The sequence below is a fragment of the Amblyomma americanum genome, chromosome 3, assembly GCF_052857255.1.
Source record: "Amblyomma americanum isolate KBUSLIRL-KWMA chromosome 3, ASM5285725v1, whole genome shotgun sequence".
Taxonomy (NCBI): Eukaryota; Metazoa; Arthropoda; class Arachnida; order Ixodida; family Ixodidae; genus Amblyomma; species Amblyomma americanum.
The window spans coordinates 209,198,431-209,218,165 of NC_135499.1; the positions used below are offsets into that span (position 1 = coordinate 209,198,431).

Here is a 19,735-nt window from a genome sequence, read left to right on the forward strand (position 1 = left end):
TTTCTTTCGTTTGAGTGGGCATATATGTTTTGAAAAAAAAATCATCGCGTCATCATGTGTTTTCCAAGCAAGCAGGTAGAGCAAGTGGAAACGTTTCATCTCAGAGAAGACAGACATTCATCTTCGACAGCTTCCATCAAGGGTGAAGGATGCGCCGACTGTACCTTCCTATCTGAAGAGACACCATGCAGTGATCACTGAAGAATACGGGCCGCACCCAGTAAACAAACAGCCTGACTAACGTCTCTACAAAACCGTACATTCTGTCAAGCCGAGCACTAGAGGAACAACGAAAATGAGTAAAATGGATGGTGTCTTCCATTAATTTCCCAACATCTACAAGGTTGCATTAACATGAAAAAATAGTAAGTAAAGCAGTTCTAGGGTAATAAATCTTACACAACGCTGCTCGGTCCTCGTCTCTACAAACACAAACGCAAGTCTCACGAAATCGTAGCCCACATATTAACGCATACCCTACGCATCAATCGCATTGATCACCCGTGAATTTTTTATTCGATCCTTCACCGGTTACACATTATCCTTGTTTATGCTATAGTTTGTGCGCGTAACTAAGTCTCTACACGGTTCACCTGAATGTGGCATAGGCAGTAATTAGTTCATGTTTGATTGGTACCACTTCAGATACCTTGGCGCAATTGCCTTCGCGATTCTTACAACATGATGTTTGCCGAAATCCTCTTTGCAGCACTTTCCGGCTAATCGAAGCAGCTACGCAAAACACTCCGTTTAACAAGATTCCTTGACAGCAACTGGAGGAACGATGCGTCAAAGGTGTCTGAAGCGATAATGCGGCATGCGCGTGTCTGATTCTTCAGCCTGTTCAGTCACCTACAGCTATAGTTTGAGGAAAGCTTCTTGAGTACTGCAGGCACACCCTTGGTGATGTTTTCCTTTTGAGTGGTAACTTGGTCTTCGCGCGAAGAATAGACATGCCAAATAGCCATTTTAATTGCGGCGTGTCAGCACAATGTTTTGTTTCGAGGGCAGCAGAAAGAGGCTCGAACCCCCGCCGTCCATGTTCACATCCGAGGGCTTCCCGGGTGCGCTACAGCTGAGCCTCTGCATGAGCCGCACGAGGATGTAGAACATGTCCACGTGGGCCAACTTCTCCCCGGGACAAGTGCGAGGGCCCATGCCGAAGGTGACCAGCGGCCCCAAGTCCTGGCGCAGCTTTCCCGTGGCGAGGTCTAGGAATCGTTCCGGACGGAACTCTTCGGGGTCGTTCCAGATCTTGGGGTCATGGTTCGCGCCATAGACGTTGTACAAGATGCCAGTGTCCTTGGGTATAACCAGATTTCCTGCGGTAGAACAGACGGGTATCGTGACTTTAACTTCTACTATATGGAATGGTGACGTCGTCTAGCTTGCTTTCAAGGAGACGCAGCGGAAGTTTGTAAGGTTTGTCGTGTATCGCGCAATGCAAAGTAGCAAAGCGTGAACGTGCTGATGATACCACTAGCCGCTGACATGAAAGCCTTGCAATTCTTTACGAATGTGGGATGTCATCAGTCTGCATAATTGGCGTTTCTTTTATTTTTGCTGGCGTTCGTTACGCATATATTTCATGGAGTGATGGACCTTTAGGTTGATGTTGCTAACAGTTGCTACTACATTTGCTTTTCTACAACGTTTTCCCTTACATCGTAACTATACAGCAGTGCGTGCTTACCAAGTTTTGCGTCCGTGGACGTATTGTGGGGCAAACCAAGGGGAGCTATAGGCCGAATGCGAAGTGTCTCCAGCAGGCAGGCCACAGTGAAAGGAAGCTGGGCGCGGTCTTTGTACACTGGCGGATTGCTTCCTGGAGAAAAGCCAACTTAATCATTAATGCCGGGAATATGTCACGTTCGCAATCATGAGACGTGATAAGACAAACTCGTAGGTTACAGGTGAATTGTTGAAAATGTCGTAAGTTATCCGAGCGCTCTAATAATCCAATAACTGTACATTCGGCTGTGCGTATTTCACTTCCTGGGGGCCTCTTTACTTGGAGCATCTTTAACGAAACCGTGAGAACCACGACCTCTGTCGTACCTACCTGGCTAAATGGCAGAGCTACGCAAGCGCAAGCGCACCGTTCAAAAGCTCATACCATGATGACACCGAAGTCATCATTGCTATGCGGGTATCGAGAGTGGAAAGAGGCACGCTATAGTCTCAAAAGTGGAATCTACACGCAGGAGTAGCAAGCGCATCGTTCTTAAATGGTGGGCAGGTGTCACCACCACTGCGATAGCTGCTCAGTTATGCATTTTTAGCCCCATAAAAATAGCGGCCCTGTTAGAGCTGTGCGCCTCAGAGTAAACGAATGTTTTATTAAAGATTTGACAGTCTTAAATAAAAGCTGTCAAGCTTTAAATACAACATACAAGACGTAAATGTACCCCGACTTCTTTAGGATTGCCACAACGTTGTACGCATACTCTTCCTTATTGAGCGTACTGCGCGCTCAACAAGGCTTGCACAGGTTTCGACCTATGCAGTACATTTCTCCTTCTCGGTCATGTGTGTAGTTAGCCAGTGTAATAAGATTACGATGGGCGCGCAACCACCATATCTATTTTGGTTCACGGTAAAAAATAAAGATAGCAGTAGAGGCATGCAAAAATTTTGTTTGTTTGTAATACAGCAAATACATACTCCGCCTCCGCGAGCTGGTACTCGTAATAGTTCCTTCGGCGTTGAGGCCGCTAGCGGTTGCCTTCTTCCCAAGCCAAGCAATGTATGGAGATTCATGGCCAGCATAAGTGTCACAGGACGCATATACAGGCGTCCCAACTAAGTGTAACTAAGGTTTTAAAAACAAATAGAAAAGCACGGAGTGTCCTAGCCCAGTCGAACCAACTTCAGTTGAGAGTCGTGTGGCATGTATTTATTATTTTTTCGTTGTCTACTATTTATTCATTAGTGAAGAGCTGACTTTTTAATTATTGACTACAAGAACAAAGTGTCAGTACAGAAGTTGTAGATCATCTTGAAAAACAGTTGACAAGAAATGTCTGCACTAGGATGCCGTTTACGTAAAGTAGTTTGTTTACAGGCCTTAAACCATACCTCGCACTAAAAAAAAAAGCTTGTACGGGAAAATAGCGACACTGCAATATCCCGAGACGGGCCCTAAAGAGCAAACCGCTTTTTCTGGACTGCTTTCTCGATGCGGCTTTGCGTGCGCACTGAGCAAGAGTTTTGAGGTAGCAGCTCTTCACGTGATGGTTCTTTTCAAGACGAATAAGCAAAGGTAAGTCGTACTTTGATGGAAAGAACGCCGCTTGCTGCTTTTCTAGACGATCTACATCATCATCATCATCATCATCATCATCAGCTTTACTACACCCACTGCAGGGCAAAGGCCTCTCCCATGTCTCTCCAATTATTAGCCCTGTCCTTTGCCAGTCGCATCCACCCTTTGCCTGCAAACTTCTTAATCTCATCCGCCCACCTAACCTTCTGCCGCCCCCTGCTACGCTTACTTTCTCTTGGAACCCACTCCGTTACCCTTAAAGACCAGCGGTTATCTTGCCTTCGCATTACATGCCCTGCCCAAGCCCATTTCTTTCTCTTGATTTCGACTAGGATGTCATTAACCCGTGTTTGTTCCCTCACCCACTCTGCCCGCTTCCGACCTCTTAACATTACACCTATCATTTTTCTTTACATGGCTCGCTGCATTGTCCTTAACTTAAGCTGAACTCTTCGTTAGCCTCCAAGTTTCTGTTCCGTAGGTGAGTACCGGTAAGATTAGGCTGTTGTACACTTTCCTCTTGAGGGAAATTGGTAAACTGCCACTCATGATTTGCGAGAATTTGCCATATGCGCTCCACCCCATTCTTATCCTTCTAGTTATCTCCCTCTCATGATCCGGATCAGCTGTCACTACCTGCCCTAAGTAGACGTATTCCGTCACAACTTCTAGGCTCTCGCTGCCAATTCTGAACTGTTGTTCCCTTGCTAGGCTGTCGCACATTACCTTGGTTTTCTGCATGTTAATTTTTAGACCCATCGTTCTGCTCTGCCTGTCTAACTCATTGATCATAATTTGCAGTTCACCTCCTGAGTGACTCATCAAGGCAATGTCATCAGCGAATCGCAGATTATTTAGGTATTCTCCATTTATTCTTATTTCCAACTGTTCCCAATTCAGGCCTCGGAATACCTCCTGTAAACATGCGGTGAACAACTACGATCTACAACTTCTGTGTTGATACTCTGTTCCTTAGTCAATAATTTTAAAAATCAGCTAATTAGCTTTTACTAATAATTAAAATTAACTTTGAAGAACGAAAAAAAGTTCTGCAGACTAGGCCATGCGACTTTGCACAGCTCTCAGTTGGTTTCACGGGGCTGGGTTACATTCCACTGGGAAACCTGTTACACTAAAAGACCGTAGGCAAAGTCTGTTCTTGCCGATGCGGTCGTTGATTTCTTTCTGAATCTTCTCTTGAATCCTCGGCTCTTTGGCCAGCCTCAGGAACAACCACTGGAGTTCCCCGGCCGAAGTGTCCGTGGCAGCTTGAGTGCAAAAAAAAAAAAATGCGGCATCAGTTATATTGAACATCATAGAGAGTACTCATGAATATATCAGAGTAGTCGTAGTAAGTGATTTTTATTATTATAATAATAAAAAGGAAAGAAAAGATTTTTGCTAGCCTCGGCATCTGCCATTGATACTGAAGCACCTGAGCTGGGGCAGCAGAAATAAAGGGTAGCAGGCAGAATGGAGAAATGAAATGAAAGAGGTGAGTAGACAGGAAGAGGATAGAGGGAGAGGTAATATACACAAACCATTTACACAAGAAATGTGTCCAGGTTGTGCACGTGATTAATTCATGATGGGGAAATAAAAACACACGCGCACAGCACTATGCTGACTACAATTGGAGTGCGGCGTCCAGTTGTTAATCGTCTAAGGTAGAACTCGCGCAGCGTTCGGTCACTGCGTGTAACTACCTGGCGGAGAACAGACGGGACGTCAAACAAACCTTTTTTTTTGCGTGCCTTTGCCCTGAGGCACTCGTGCGTACGCGTTTCCTAATTTTCATACGTGCTCCACACTGCACGTTGCTGTACTTGTAGGCTGAAGGTATGAATTGTTTATATTCGGAACTGTAGCTGAGAAATAAGTTTGCGATTCTGGTAATATAAAATATAGGCTCTGTTTTCTATATTTAATACTGTAGCGACACCTATTCTGCACGCGAGAGGAAGTTGAAGAACCTGGAGAGCAGCTCAAGGGAGCGCGTTATTCATTTTATTTTCGTCCATGAAAAAAATCATTTGAAAAACTCTGTGCACTCCAATTCCAGGCCGATCCCCCATGTGGGCATGTGTGTATGACAACAACAACAACAACAACAACAACAACAACAACAACAACAACAACAACAACAACAACAACAACAACAACAACAACAACAACAACAACAACAACAACAACAACAACAACAACAACAACAACAACAACAACAACAACAACAACAACAACAACAACAACAACAACAACAACAACAACAACAACAACAACCAACGCCTTCGCTGGCACGGCAGCCATCGCGCTAAGCTCTGGGACTCACCACGCCGCATTCGGCCATGCCCGGCTCACTGTATAATTAATGTGGCCACTGCTTCCCTTTCTCTTGACTGTGCGCCACATTACTTCGACTGAAAGAATGCATTGTTTGCGCGTTTTGAACTTATATCTTGCTTAATTATAATAATGATAATCGAAGCTGAGAATTCTAGTTCGTCCAAGTTACGTATATCTTAGCGGTTAAAATGCCAAGTAATTCGAACGCGTGACCACACTCCTGACGTATCCAACGTTTCCTGACGTATCCAAAGATTCATTTTACTTGCATGCCATTAGCGATATGAAACATTGCATATTTAACGTGACAGCGTTAAGGAGCTCGTGTCGCAGAGAAGCCGGTGTCGTCGGCGTCTTTGGCCGTTAGCGAAAAATGGCGCATCTCGGTGGGCACCTGAACCGCGCCGTAAGGGAAGGAATTTTCATTCCCTTACGGCGCGGTACGGGTTTCCAGCGAGAACTGTGAGACAGGCGTCATTGCCTTTCCTTAAAACCAATTTTCATTTCAATTTCCTTTCCTTACGGCCCGGTTCGGGTGTCCACCGAGATATGTGAGACAGGCGTCCTTTCCTTTCCTTAAAAAAATGTTCTTTTAATTTTCATTGCCTTACGGCGCAGTTCGGGTGTCCACCAAGATATTTTTTTTTCCTTAATTTATCCGGGCAAGGGGTCGCAACGAAGGACGATGGCGTTCCGTGGATTCCTTGGCAATGCTGCAACACGCTGTCGCGTCCTGCTCTTAAAGGCGAAGCTTAAGCGTCCTCCAAAATTTCTTTTACAGGCTTCCAAATCATTTCGCATGTCGTCAAAATTTCGAGATGGCCCTAGGTGAACTACGCACTCAATAAAAGAAGAGAAAAGCAGTTTTGTTAGAGGAATCCAGTAGAGTAAATGCTAAAAAGCTGCTACGTACCCCCGAAGATATTTAGGACAACTTGTACCATGTTGCCTTTGGTGAGGTATTCTGCGTCGCCTTTCTCCTCCTGAATAGCTTCTTCTCTAGCAGCAAGCATGGCGTGTGTGAAGTTCTCCGTCTTACCTAAGCGAAGAGAAGAGGAAAACGTAATATACAGCACGTCACTTTGTTCGGACCGTCGCAGGGGCTCTAAGGCAGCCGTTGAGCCTACGATCAAGCCAGTTTTCGATTAAGTGAAATCCTCTAGCGCGGTGCCTTTACTGTTCACAACTATCACTGATTTCCAGAGGCTGCACCGGCCACTTACATGACCTGACAACGTGTAGCTTTTCATTATAAATAGGTATTCGTTTATGAGCCTCAATGCTCTAGCCCACTGAATGAGACCATATAGATTTCGGGTGGTGTAAGCGGAGTGGGGTGTTCCGGGCACTATTTTTCAGTGCAGGAGAGCGCCATTGTTCACAGAGAATGATTAATGCTTGAATAAGTATCTCTGAACTACGCACAACCGTCCCGTCTTTCTCCAAGTAGACAGCATTAGCTAGGAGCCAAGCTGCGATGACTGTGCGTTTTATTCAGCGCAGAAATTCAGCAACTTGGTACAGCTGATCAATGCAGCCTGTTTGGCTGCGTCATTGAAAAAAAGAGGCTCAAATGCGCCTCCGACAGGCTGCATAGGAAAACTTGTTTGCCGTTGGAAGGCACTTTAACAGACATCAATTGCTTGTCAGTGCTTAGTCGCTCGGGCTTCACTGCGTTGTAACTATTTAAAGATGTCGAAATATCGAAGCGAACACAATGAATACCGCCTCCTCCACAGGATACTTTTTCAGCAAACACACTATGTAGATATAATTACCGATGAAACAAATCATAACGAACGTATTACGCTGAGTTTCATCCCACCTACACTATACATACGGGCTAGTTTGGCTCCAACCCATGCCCTCGGAGACCAGCGGTGTTTCGTGGAGCAGAATAGTAATAATGTCACTCCTCGGTAGGGCCAGATGGATGGGTAACTTTTAAGGGGCAGCTGGGAAGGGAGACGAACCATGAACCGTTGCGCACACGGTACCATGTGTTCAGTGCATTTCAAAACTTCATTCGAAATGATATGCTGGTACGTTTTGGACTTAAATAAAAAAAAATCCCGCTCAAAAATACCCCCCCCCCCCCCAAATCTTCCCGCCTTCTTCTTCGTTAAATTAAACTCTGCTCTGTGTCCAGTTTTAGAAAGCATAATCTAAGTGCCCAGTTCAAGAATCCTTTATAAAAATGGTTTATAGACAGTCTATAGACTTCTTATGGGCTCTATTGCCTTGCTATAGACATTTATTTTTTATTCATAGTCTATTGACTGTATATAGACAAAAGTCTACTAAATATGTATGACCATAAATCTATAGATTGTCTATAGACTGCCTATAAGATTTGTACTGCCTATAGACTGTTCTCTAGGGTTCGTCTATAGAGAGTCTAAAGATTTTATAGACAGAAGTCTATGGGCAGTCTATATACAGTCTAAATGAGTTTTTGTAAGGAACATGCTGCCGATTCAGACGTTCTGGCGCTGCTAAATAACCTTCTTGCCAAATATTCAGCAAGACAAGTCGACAAGGCCCAACCTTTTCTGAATTAAAGTGCGAGAGCCGAGACTTTGCTCGCCAAAACATTCATTACTTGTACCTTTTCCTCTTGTCTCGAAATGACGCTTTACTAAAAGGTGTTTCTCTGTTTATTTACAACGTCAGAGAATGCCGCAGAGTGAAAGCTTTTAACCGCGAGCATACCTGGGACGTAGGTGGCTTCAGCCTTGGTGAAAAGCCTGTCCACGACTTCTCTGAATTCACGAAACATGGCTTCCACCTTCTTTTCTCTACTGCGGTATAGAATAGCCAGCCATGGCGCAATGTCGCTCGGAAGACCATTGGGAGCAACCTCGAGGAACTCACGGTCGATCTCTTCCAGGCGCCGGATTTCATTGCTCTCACCGTCCAGCCTACAAAACGTACTCGTCACAGTCGATTAAGAGAGCAAATTAAAATACACACGCACAAGTAAGAAAGTGAAGTGCGCACAAACGCGGGTACTAAAAATAAAAGAAGAGATAGTGGCATTGTAGTACTTGCTTCGTATTGGGCTTCGTTTTACACTTCGAAGAAATCATGAAGAAAGAAATCACAGCGTAATGAAATGAATGTTCTAAATCATGAGTGCTAATGCCTTCGTTTGGTTTACGATTGGACTTTACATTAAATTTACTAGCAAAAGTGCGTGACATAATTAGGCATCGTCCCATGACTTGGGGATTTCCAGCCGGATACGACGGTTTCTTACACGATGGTTCGCTCAGATTTGAGGGAAGATGAAACGTGCTAATCTGAATGTGCACAATTCACCGAAGATATCGCGACATACTTGGGAAACTTTTCTGAAAGAAAATGGAGAGAGTAACCTTCATCTAAGTAAGATAAATGATTGCCGTTCCAACCTTGTGCCGTAGACCGAGACTCCAATCACGTCGTAGAGCATGCGGAAAAACGGCGTTCTCGAGTCGACGAGCTGTGGTCCATGCGGCAAGGAGTCCACGTAGTCGTCAACAACATTTTTGCACAGATTTTCCAGGGAATCGCTGACGGCGTACTTTCTGCAATCATTGGAATCGCGAGCAATCAGTGTACACCTGCAGCCGAAAAGGACGCAAGATCTGCAGGTGGCCACTGCTGTGAAAAAGAACTCTAGAACAAGATTACCGCGTAAACACGCCACATTTTTTTTCTACGGAGTTTTCGTGTTGTTATTTTTGCAGTCACTCTTTCGTTTTTGAGCACCACGAGTGGAACGAGAAATGAGGAAGAAATCAATGGCGATATTTGTCCATGTTTGTACAGCCGAATTTCGCCTTATAAAATATAAACTGAAATGAAGAGCGTCGGTCATTTTTATTCTTTCAAATTTTTTTCACGAAGGACAGATTGCGCAAGTATAATGAGGAGAGGGTAGCTTTAGGGACAAGCACTAAGCACTCTCTCTTCTTTTTACAGCAGCAACGATTGACATAAATTTCCTATCATTACATGGTGTTCTCTGTTATTTTGAACAAAAAGTTCTCTGTCCAGAAGCCGAGTTACAAAATTCATGTCCGGATTACAGGAAGTTATCCTCCCTGCATGTAGTGCTGTGGGTGACTGACTTAATTAACCGGTTTTATGGTTATTTCCTTGCTGTCAGCTATGGTCGAAACGCATCCCTTAATTCAATATTTCTGCAAGAGGTGGGGACAGATTATCTCTGTACCTAGCGATGCATTGAAGGTATGTATGAAACGTATTAAACTAAAAAAAGAGTGAAAAAACTTGTTTGATAATTGCAGACCTCACAGAGAAAGCAAATGCCATGCCACGAGAGAGATAATTGGAGCTCAAAGAATCTTAGATCTTGGGGAGTGCTGTGTTGACACCCTTTTCCTGGTGTTATGGGGCAAAGAGCTGGCGCATCGCACCTGTTTTCATCTGTCGCGCATGCCTGAATTTCCGGAAATAAATCAGTTGTCAGTCAGCGCTGTGTATGTTCTGTTCTGTCCAGCCTACAAAACATACTCATCGCACAAACAAGTATGAAACGTGACGCTGCATTATATCGAGGAAAAGTTCAAGCAAAGCACTGTCGCGCATCTTATTCCTAAATGAATGAAGTTGAGATGCATGCAGCTATAAAGTAGGTGCTTATTTTTTGCCCACACATTTGTGCATGTAGACGTCACCAAAATGACTCTAACAAATTATGTCTTGAGGAAAGGAAAGTCGCAGCTGACTGGCTCACTTCTCGATGGTCACCTCAATCGTGACGTAAGAGAAGGGTTGAGCTAGAAGGGAGTGGAAGAAGAGAGAAAGAGAGAAGGAGGTGGCCGTAGTGCACTCGCCTGACGGCAAGGAGAGCAACTTTTCGAAGCGCCTTCCATCGTGGGTTGTAATCCTCGAAGAAGATGTCATGGTTTCCTTGAAGCTGCAAGTCACCTGCAAGGTGAACTAGATGAAGTCAACACTAGGAATCACTGGTTCAAGCGTAAGACGAGTATTTATAAATTATTAAGAGAGGAATACGTTAGCCGTTCTCAAGAGCTTAATAAAATGATTAGCATGATCAAATAGGTACGATAAAGATTCGAAAAATCCCAAGAGGGACTTCGCTATTCAGTGTGGGGGGCATCAGCGACCACTGCGGGGTCATTCCGTAATTGTATCAAAAATGATAATAGTCGTCGCGAACGCCTAACTTCTAGGGGGTAATGGGTGATTATCTTCAATGTAGTGCGCTTTCAAGAAAGCTGACAATAAAGACAAATTAATCCTGTTACTACAGCAATCTTGAATACAAATTTTGATTGCTACATATTCTCAGCAGCCAGTTATTTCCGGCCATAATATTTGGAATCATGTGAGCAAGCTAAGTAAGAAAAGTGAATGTGAGCTAGCTGTGTGAGGAAAAGGGGGAGCTACTATGCGAGATTTCCAGCCAGCTTTGAACAACTCTTCTTCTCTCATTTTCTTCCAAAAACTGCGGTAAAAATCGGGAGGCATTTTGGATTAAAACTATTTACTATATCTGGGCCTTCGATTTGGTCTTTCGTGAAAGCCAGAATAGCCGCAGAGAAAGAAAAAAATCCAAATTCTTGCTAACTGCCTAAATACCGATTTCTCAAATTTCAGCGGCGCCAACAAAATTCCGACACTCGCTTTCGCATGTTTGTACATCAGGTAGCATAAAGTGTAGGTCATGATTTTTTCTTTCTTCACTTCGTAATATTGCCTTTAAAGGGTTTCCGCAAAACACTCTGCCCAAGCGCAATGGCACAGCAATGGCTGTAAGTGTACAATGAAGACGGGAACAAGTAGAAGAAATTAAAACAGAAAAGCATAGGCAGCTATGCACTTTGCGCGAAACGAAGCTGTCACTGATATTCAATTTAGAGCGTAGATCGGCAACAATGCTTGCCATGTGGTAGCTTCTTCATCTCCGAGCAAAGAAACATATCGTCACATATAAGCTTGCCTGGTTTTCCCAATTAGCCCTGTTTCCCAAGTACAGCTAGCAGGACGTTTTAACTTTATTATTATGTACTGCATTCCCCGTAGGTAGAGAGTAACTGAAAGAAATCTTTTTAGCGCAACTAGTCGCCGCGGGTGCTCAGCGGTTATGGCGCTCGGCAGCTGACTCGAAAGACGCGGGTTCGATCCCGATGGAGTCGCCTCCGTGTTCGCACCCTCTCCCCCGTAGTCTTACTCGGCAGGAGGAGGTATCCGTGCGCCGGATTCGGGCAGGGGCGGCTCTGACACCATTTGTCCGTCATCGGTGGCGTGCCAAAGATCTGCCACTACCTTACAGGTGCCCTCACTGCGGCGCTGCACCGGACATTTGTGATGTGTGGCACTTGTTGTGGACGTGCCCAGCGACGGCTGCTATCAGAAAACGGCTCCTCAGGGAGGTGGGCCTGCGGTGGAACCGCGAAAGTGACTTCGTGAAGTGGACAATGGACAACCGTTTCATTAACAACCTCTGCGACTACCTCAGCGCAACGGTTCTTCACTCCTTCTTTTAACTTTCAATCCCGTGCATTCCTTCCCCCCTTTCCTTTTTCAACTTATGCCTCATGGCACACTTCTCGAATAAAAAAAAAAGAGTCGCTTTTGATGGAGGCGAAATACTAGAGGCCCGTGCGCTGTCCGATGCCAGTGCACGGTAAGGAATACATGGCGCTTGAAATTATTCGGAGCCCTCCAATACCGCGTCCCTTATAGCCCGAGTGGCTTTGGGACGTTAAACAGCATAAAGCGAAACCAATTATTTAGTGCAGCCAGAATCGATAACGCTGTTGCAGTGGAGTTGTCACTAGGTGGGCAGTTTGCTTGTTGCGTTTTCAGGAGGCTTGAAAACATAGTAATAATTGGTTTTTGGGGAAAGAAAATGGTGCAGTATCTGTCCCGTATATCGTTGGACACCTGAACCGCGCCGTAAAGGAAGGGATAAACGAGGGAGTGAAAGAAGAAAGGAAGAAAGAGGTGCCGTAGTGGAGGGCTCCGGAATAATTTCGACCACCTGGGGATTTTTAACGTGCACTGACATCGCACAGCACACGGGCGCCTTAGCGTTTTTCCTCCATAAAAACGCAGCCGCCGTGGTCGGGTTCGAACCCGGGAACTCTGGATCAGTAGCCGAGCGCCCTAACCACTGAGCCACCGCGGCGGGTAGGCTTGAAAACATCATTTGCATTTTAATTATTAAAATCTTACGTTGACATAGTGAAACAGCATAACAGCGCTCTATTCTAAGGAGACGGAGGACTTGCCTGCAACAAGAGCGCACCATTTCCATACTTTTTTTCCTCTTGAAACTCCGATCTTGAAATGGAGAAACCATATATGTTCGCATATTAACACAGACGTCGCTAATCGTGTTGGACACTCACCCATCTTGGTCTGGAAGCGTCCAGAAAACTCGTGCCTGCGCTCGAGAAACGCTTCTCGTATGGCATTGTGGCTGTTGAGGATCACCATGGGCTTCTCTGCCATCCACAGTGTGAATACGTCTCCGTATACTTTCGCCCATTCGGTTGCTTTAGAGTGCAGATCGTTCACATTCCGGAGGGCTTCGTGGTGCACGACGTGGCATATGGGGGAGCAAGGAAGAGATTTCATGGGCAGGGGTTACACATTAAGTCGGTAGGAGCCGCTTGAAAACCGGCTCCAGCAAAACCCCACCCAACACCTCTTATTGGCAAACATTCATGCTGCGCAACCCCAATAATGAAATTGGAGTGGAATTCACTAATGAAATAGTTATCCACAAACCAAGAAGTAATTCGGCACAAGCCGTGGGGTGTGCTGAACACTGGGTGACGTTATATTTTATGGGTCCTTGCTACCTATAATTGAAGTCTGTACCCCCCTGCTGTAATGCCCTGCGGGGCGATGCAGGTAACTAATAAATAAACTAATAAATAAATAGGTTCTAGAAATTTTACTCTCTGCTGGACATGTGCTTAACTAAATCCAGCGTTCACATCAGCTGTAGATGAAGCAGGCGGCCTGTTTTTCCGATTTGCAGGATCTGAGGGACCCTTTACCTTACAGCCAAAGGCGGCAATCTACTCGTCATGCGATGTTGTGTTTCGCTCAGACGGCATCTGACGTAAACGCAACTTGGCACTCTCGCTTCAATAAATAAATAAATAAATAAACAAATAAATAAATAAATAAATAAATAAATAAATAAATAAATAATAAACAAACAAACAAACAAACAAACAAATAAATAAATAAATAGAAAGTAAATAAATAATAAAATAAATAAATAAATAAATAATAAAATAAATAAATAAATAAATAAATAAATAAATAAATAAATAAATAAATCAGACTTATTTGACAACAGACATGTGTGCGGTGGGGACAAAAAGCTTAGCTATACAGGTTAGAAGTAGCTGCCTCGCTCCCTATAGCACCTTCACTGTGCATGCAATAAAATAATACACAACGCTACAGCACACGGTATACCTGTCGACATGTTTATCACAGACAAAAGGGATATGTTTAGCTATACTACTTTCCAAAGGCACCTCAGAGGTGGCCTAGTGGTTGAGCATCCGCCTCGCATTTGGGAGGAGCGGGGTTTCCCAGTGCCGCCGGGTACCCACCGGTGATACAATGGGTACAAGCTTCCATTGGCCTGGTGCTCGGCTTCTTTAGGGTTAAATGCTTGGGAAATGGATTTTTGCAACCACACCTTGAGCAATACGAAAATACCTTGTGCCATGGCGCTCTTTCACTCCAGATGCTCTTGCGCCATAAAAAAAATGCACTATCAATATTTTTCAAAGTATTATTAGGGACATAAGCATCAAGTATTCAAATTAGTGGAAAACAATATAGCAAGGTTGAAATTTGTAAAAACACAAATAATTAAATACAATATAGGGTAACACGACAAAACACTGTAGCAGAATTTCATTTTTGAATGATGCATATAAAAAGAATTCTGCGGTAACAGTTTCAATTACTGTTATCACTTCTGTTGAGAATTAACGGAAAGTTACAGGAGAACATTTGTCTGCCATGATTACTTTCATCCTGGGTGAAAACCAGTGATCTCAAATGCGCGTACTGTAGTCTAATGCGCGTAATGCGCTCTTTATATATTAGCCTAAAAGAGTTAGTAAAAAACACCATGCCTTGAATAATGAAGATGCGTACCTTTTATGCAAAAGACAGTGTACAAATGTGTAATAGGTGTACTGTGTAGCACCTCGAAAATAGGTGTGGTGTGTGAATCACGGGGAACGTCTTTAATGGCATGAACTGCTTTTTGTAGTGTATGATGTTTTGCAATATCGGAGACGTTGGCTTGGACCCAAACTAAGAGGCATTTACTGATAATACTGAAAAACAATGAATCATACAAGAGCTTTTTCTATGCTTTGTAGCATAAAGCACCTATAATTTGATAGGCCACGTACTACTCTTGAAATTTTAGCAGCTGTCACATCGGCATGAATATCAAATGATACATTCTCCTGAATTATAATACAGAGGCTTTTTACCGGAAGGAGAAATGTGCATTTTTAATTACCCGATTGACAGAATCAGCTCAGAAGCGGACTTATTACGGGTCTCAAGAGTTTTCTTTATGTTGTTATTCAACCAGTTATAGAGACACCAGTGTTGTAAACAAACAACGCAGGCATCTTCTAGCATCTACTTCAAGGTTCGATGTGCACAGCACTCTGATAAATAGGCTGGCGTCATTAGCGTATATGAGAAAAGTTGTGTTAGAGTCAATTTTTGCAGTATCTTTATTATAAAAGAATAAGCTTAACACGCAATAAAAATAATCGCAATGCAATATAATATCATGCAATATCACTAATGTCAACTGTTTAAAAATTATGAAAGTTCAGGAAGCAGTCAGTATAAGATCTATAGCACTCTGAACTAACCTGCAGAGGTTTAGAAATTTGACTGTGGTTTAGCTCTGGTTAAACCTGGAGTGACGCGAGAGCTACATCTGGCCGAGTGGAACTCGCTCAGTTCCACTCAGCTCACTCCACTTGCTCAGCTGGTCACGTGCCCAACCACGTGGCCAGCCACGGCGCAGCGCCGCCGGCATGCGCTCCGCACCACGTGACCAACCGCGTGACAGCGTGGTGGCGCAGCCACGCTGAAGGCTCGAAATGCTACCGTAATGTAGCTATAGCTACAAAAATATTATGGGCGCACTTTGCCAATCTAAAGTGGGGCAAGGCGAAACCCTTTGGCCTTGCCGACTGCGATTCTAGCTTCGAAGGTTCCCATACCAGTGGCACTCCCAAAGGCTTTCTACCTTGCCACACTTTCGATATAGACGACGTTGTTGGTGCTTGTTTGGTCTCCTTCCCTAGCTTCTGGCTTCTCTCGTGGTGGCGTGCAGGTGGCGCCACCAGCGCGCGCGCCGTTACCATGACGATCTCGGGTGTGACGTCACCCTCTCCAGTCGCTATATCGACGTCCACGCTATATCGACGCATTTGGTTGATTTCTTTGTTTTTTCGCTATAATTAGCTATAATGAATAACTAATCACTCCACAGATATCAAACTTGGCGTGTAAGTTACATTTTGTCCCCCCTATCTGGTGCTATCATTCGTTTTCTTCTATCTTGATTAGTTGCCGCGTTATTTGTGGAAGACAGCGTTACACCGGACGCGCGAGCATGAGCCATTAAAGGCTTTCGTTCTTGTTCAAATTATGGTTAGTGAGATATTCACCATTGCTACCACTTTGATACATCTGATACGTTCTGTCGCATTTCTTACCCTCTTCGACACAGGCAGTTGGCAGTGTTTTCATGTTTGTCCCTTTGTAACGCAGACGGTTTCGTTATGTGTTGAAAAATACTGCTGCTCCTCTGCGATTTAAGACGGTTAAAAAATGCATCGCTTCTAATGTTTGTCACAGCAAGAAGCAATGTGCTCGGCGTAGAAAATGCCTTGAATTCTTTTAAAAAGGTTTGGTTTGGTTTGGCTTATGAGATTTTCACGTCTCAAAGCGACTCAGGCTATGAGAGACGCCGTAGTGAAGGGCTCCGGAAATTTCGACCACCTGGGGTTCTTTAACGTGCACTGACATCACACAATACACGGGCCTCTAGGATTTCGCCTCCATCGAAATTCAACCTTTTAAAAAAGGATGTTTCTTATGCAGCAGCATGAAGCTTGGGTACACTGAATTCTTCTTGCCGGTTCGTTACCAGTTTATTGATGAAAGCTGCAATTAGGTTTTTGTAAAGCTGCATAATTGCTTTTGAACCTTAATTCTCTAGGAACAGCAATTCTTGAAGTCTCGGCTCACTTTCTCGCGTTATGTAAGAGGTAATTCCTCGGTTTGGAATGAAACACGTGCTATTCGCAGCGAGACGAAATTACCTAGGAGGTTTCCGACAAGCGGCAGCGGGAACGGTCCTCTGGGGTACTTGGACACCTTGTGGTAGAAGCGCCCCAGCACATACGTCACGGCGAAGACAACTGCTGTGGTGATCCATCGCCATTGCCAGAGAATGAAGACGACCCTCTCGAACTGAATACTCATGGTGGCGTCTGCGGGAACGGGGTGGGCCAGACGGGTGGAGAGAAGGATGTGCGTTGTAGCAGGTATGTCAACGGCGTATTGAAACTTCAGATTTAAGGAGTAGGATGAGAAGGGTTTATGCGAAAAGGATCCCCTTGGTGAAAAAGCAGCATAGCTAATGCGCACTGTGATAACTACAGACGTGATACCGGAGAATGCACTTTTGAGGGGAGATGTAAAATATTGAAGATGTAGAAAAGGAGCGCGTTGTATAGGGCGATTGCTTCAAGATGGTGTGGAAGTCCTTGCTATTTAGCTGCAGCATACTAGTGGCACTAGCCTTAGATGATGTACAAATTAATGAATTCGTACGGATAACGCTGAGCGTGTGGGCTCTTTGCATTGCTGCTTGTTCTTACGAAACGAAGAATGAAGGACAAGGCTATTTTACAGCACGGAGTATGGGAAAGAAATTGAAATGCTGAAATAAAAAGAACTGTAGCGCCGCGAGAAAAGCAACTACGAGATGATAACGTAGGGTACAAGCACAAGTTTAAGCTTGATCTTTTTTAGTGCGTTGTTCTGGCTTCGCACGTTAACCTGCTGGATATCTTCATCTAGTGAGAGCTGTAAAGTTTATTGCTTCTCGTTTTGAATTCTGTGTAAGTACCAATGCTGAAAGATAACGAAAGATTAAACTGTGCAGAGCGACGGAGTTCTAGCCCGGGTCAATAGTAACCGGAGATATTGACGCTATTTGAAGTGAATGCTCGATTTCAACATTTTAGAGTAATCCGTATGAGGATTACACCTTGTGCAATGTTATCACTGTAGCTTCTATATAAAAGTTTTCCCTTCATGAAGACCCTGCAGGTGTACTTGCCGTGATAGCGGAAATCGTATGAAGTTAGACGTACACTTGCGTGAGACATGATTACGGTGGTGCACGCGTACGGCATGAACCTTCAACAGGAAGAATCAGACGTCGCTCGAACATCAATCTACCGCTTTAAGTGAATCAGCAATATCTGAAACTCTGATCCCACTTGTCCTAAATATTACCCCTGCCCTAAAAATCTCACTGAAATGCCTTTTATGGGGAATGCAAATACTCGCTGCAGGGTTTATTGCGAGGGTGAGCACTAATGTTTCTTGCAGGTATACAATGGCGATTTAGAATATGAATATGGTTATATTTGTTCCCACTTAATTGTGGAAATAATCACAGACTGCTACTAAAATGTCACACGGCTGTGGAAAGCGTCGAAACACAATTTAGTTGCTCAGCAAAGATGGCGCTGACCGGTATTCCAGCGGCAGCATTACTTCGTAGCATTGCTGCTAAATTCAAGAATAAGCACTGAATACAAACGAAGTAACATATCTCCTTCACGACTAAAGACAGGACATAAAAAAAGATAACACATGCAGGCTTGTACATATTAGTTCGGACACGACGCCAAATTGTCACTTAAATAAACCAATCATTCTTCAAACCCGATTTCACCGAAATTATTATCCGAAACCTTTCTTTGTTATCTCTTGAACCCTCTCGCAACTCTCGACAACAACAAGTGCGTAAGGGTTGCACAAGCTGGTGAATTTTCTTATGGTTTTCGTTTTAAATGCATTTCTCAATAGCAGCCACGCGGGAGTCAGTCCGTTCCCAAACTTCACAAAATTTGGAACGAATTGCTTATAAGCGCACAGATAGGGTTAAATTAGGAACGCGATCACTGCGGCACAGAGCGTCGTGCACTTATTGGACGTGGATGTTACAGGTCTTCTACAACAGACAGCACTCACAGGCAAAGAAGCTATGCACCTTCTCATGTGAAGTCTACGATAGCCAAAGTATCCGCAATAAAACCGCTTAGCTACCTCATCACGGTGTGCGGCGCAAAGCACTGGAATGCGGATCGTCGTGATATTTGTACTTAATTTCAATATTCACTGCCTGACTTTACTGATACCTTCTCCAACAACATTAGGACTGAACGTAAGAAAAGAAAATTTCTGTTTTAGGCAGGCACTGATAAGTATTTCCGTGTGGTAAAAAAGACGAGCAGAATGCAGGTGAAAACAGTTTTAGCCAAGTTGTGCATGCACACATAACAAAAAGAAAAAGGTGTGGCTATAGGTTGCTAAACACTCAAAGCTGAAACGACGCAAAGCTGAAGTGAGGCGCTGCTGACACTTACCTTTGGAAAGCTTCGCTTCCGAGTGAAGAAACGGCCAGCTCGTGTTGGCACGATAATGCTCGCAAAACAATAATTGTCCATATCAGCAAGTAGGTCAGATGCCAAGTACTAAGATACACAATCTTCGCGTCGTCTGCCCTTTCCGAAATCTCAAGTTCGTGCGAAACACAAAAGTCCATAAGAGATACGCATGCACCTTAACGGCATGGCGCAGTGCAGGGTTCATGGCACGCTGACAAGCGCTATCTTTTTTCTGGCCCCGCTAGACCCTTAGCCAACCTATTCAATAAATATTTCTATCCTCTCACTGTTTCCTGCCTCTTCTATGCCAGCTATCATGTGTTCTTATTTTATTGCATATCTTTACGAGGCTATAAAAGATAAATTATTTCGTAATTGATTATAT

General features: G+C 44.1%; 1 protein-coding gene across 1 annotated transcript; it reads right to left on the reverse strand.

Annotated features, from left to right (window-relative positions):
* Positions 1-488: 488 nt before the first annotated feature.
* Positions 489-19,459, reverse strand: LOC144125977 (steroid 17-alpha-hydroxylase/17,20 lyase-like). Its single transcript, XM_077659826.1, has 10 exons — positions 19,330-19,459; positions 16,987-17,157; positions 12,997-13,176; positions 10,453-10,546; positions 9,022-9,177; positions 8,321-8,529; positions 6,522-6,647; positions 4,429-4,533; positions 1,694-1,825; positions 489-1,322 (listed from the first exon to the last, which is right to left on the reverse strand). The coding sequence occupies exons 2-10, from the start codon at positions 17,147-17,149 to the stop codon at positions 970-972; spliced, it is 1,518 nt and encodes a 505-aa protein (XP_077515952.1). The 5' UTR covers positions 17,150-17,157; positions 19,330-19,459; the 3' UTR covers positions 489-969.
* Between the last annotated feature and the right edge of the window lie 276 nt (positions 19,460-19,735).

Bases quoted from the DNA above. Each gene is read 5' to 3' on its own strand.
- LOC144125977 (XM_077659826.1), bottom strand. From the start codon at position 17,149: ATGAGTATTCAGTTCGAGAGGGTCGTCTTCATTCTCTGGCAATGGCGA. The intron at 10,547-12,996 runs GTGAGTGTCCAA...TTCACCTTGCAG, and splicing joins ACGCTTCCAGACCAAGATGG to GTGACTTGCAGCTTCAAGGA. The intron at 9,178-10,452 runs GCGAGTGCACTA...CAATGATTGCAG, and splicing joins GTTGCTCTCCTTGCCGTCAG to AAAGTACGCCGTCAGCGATT.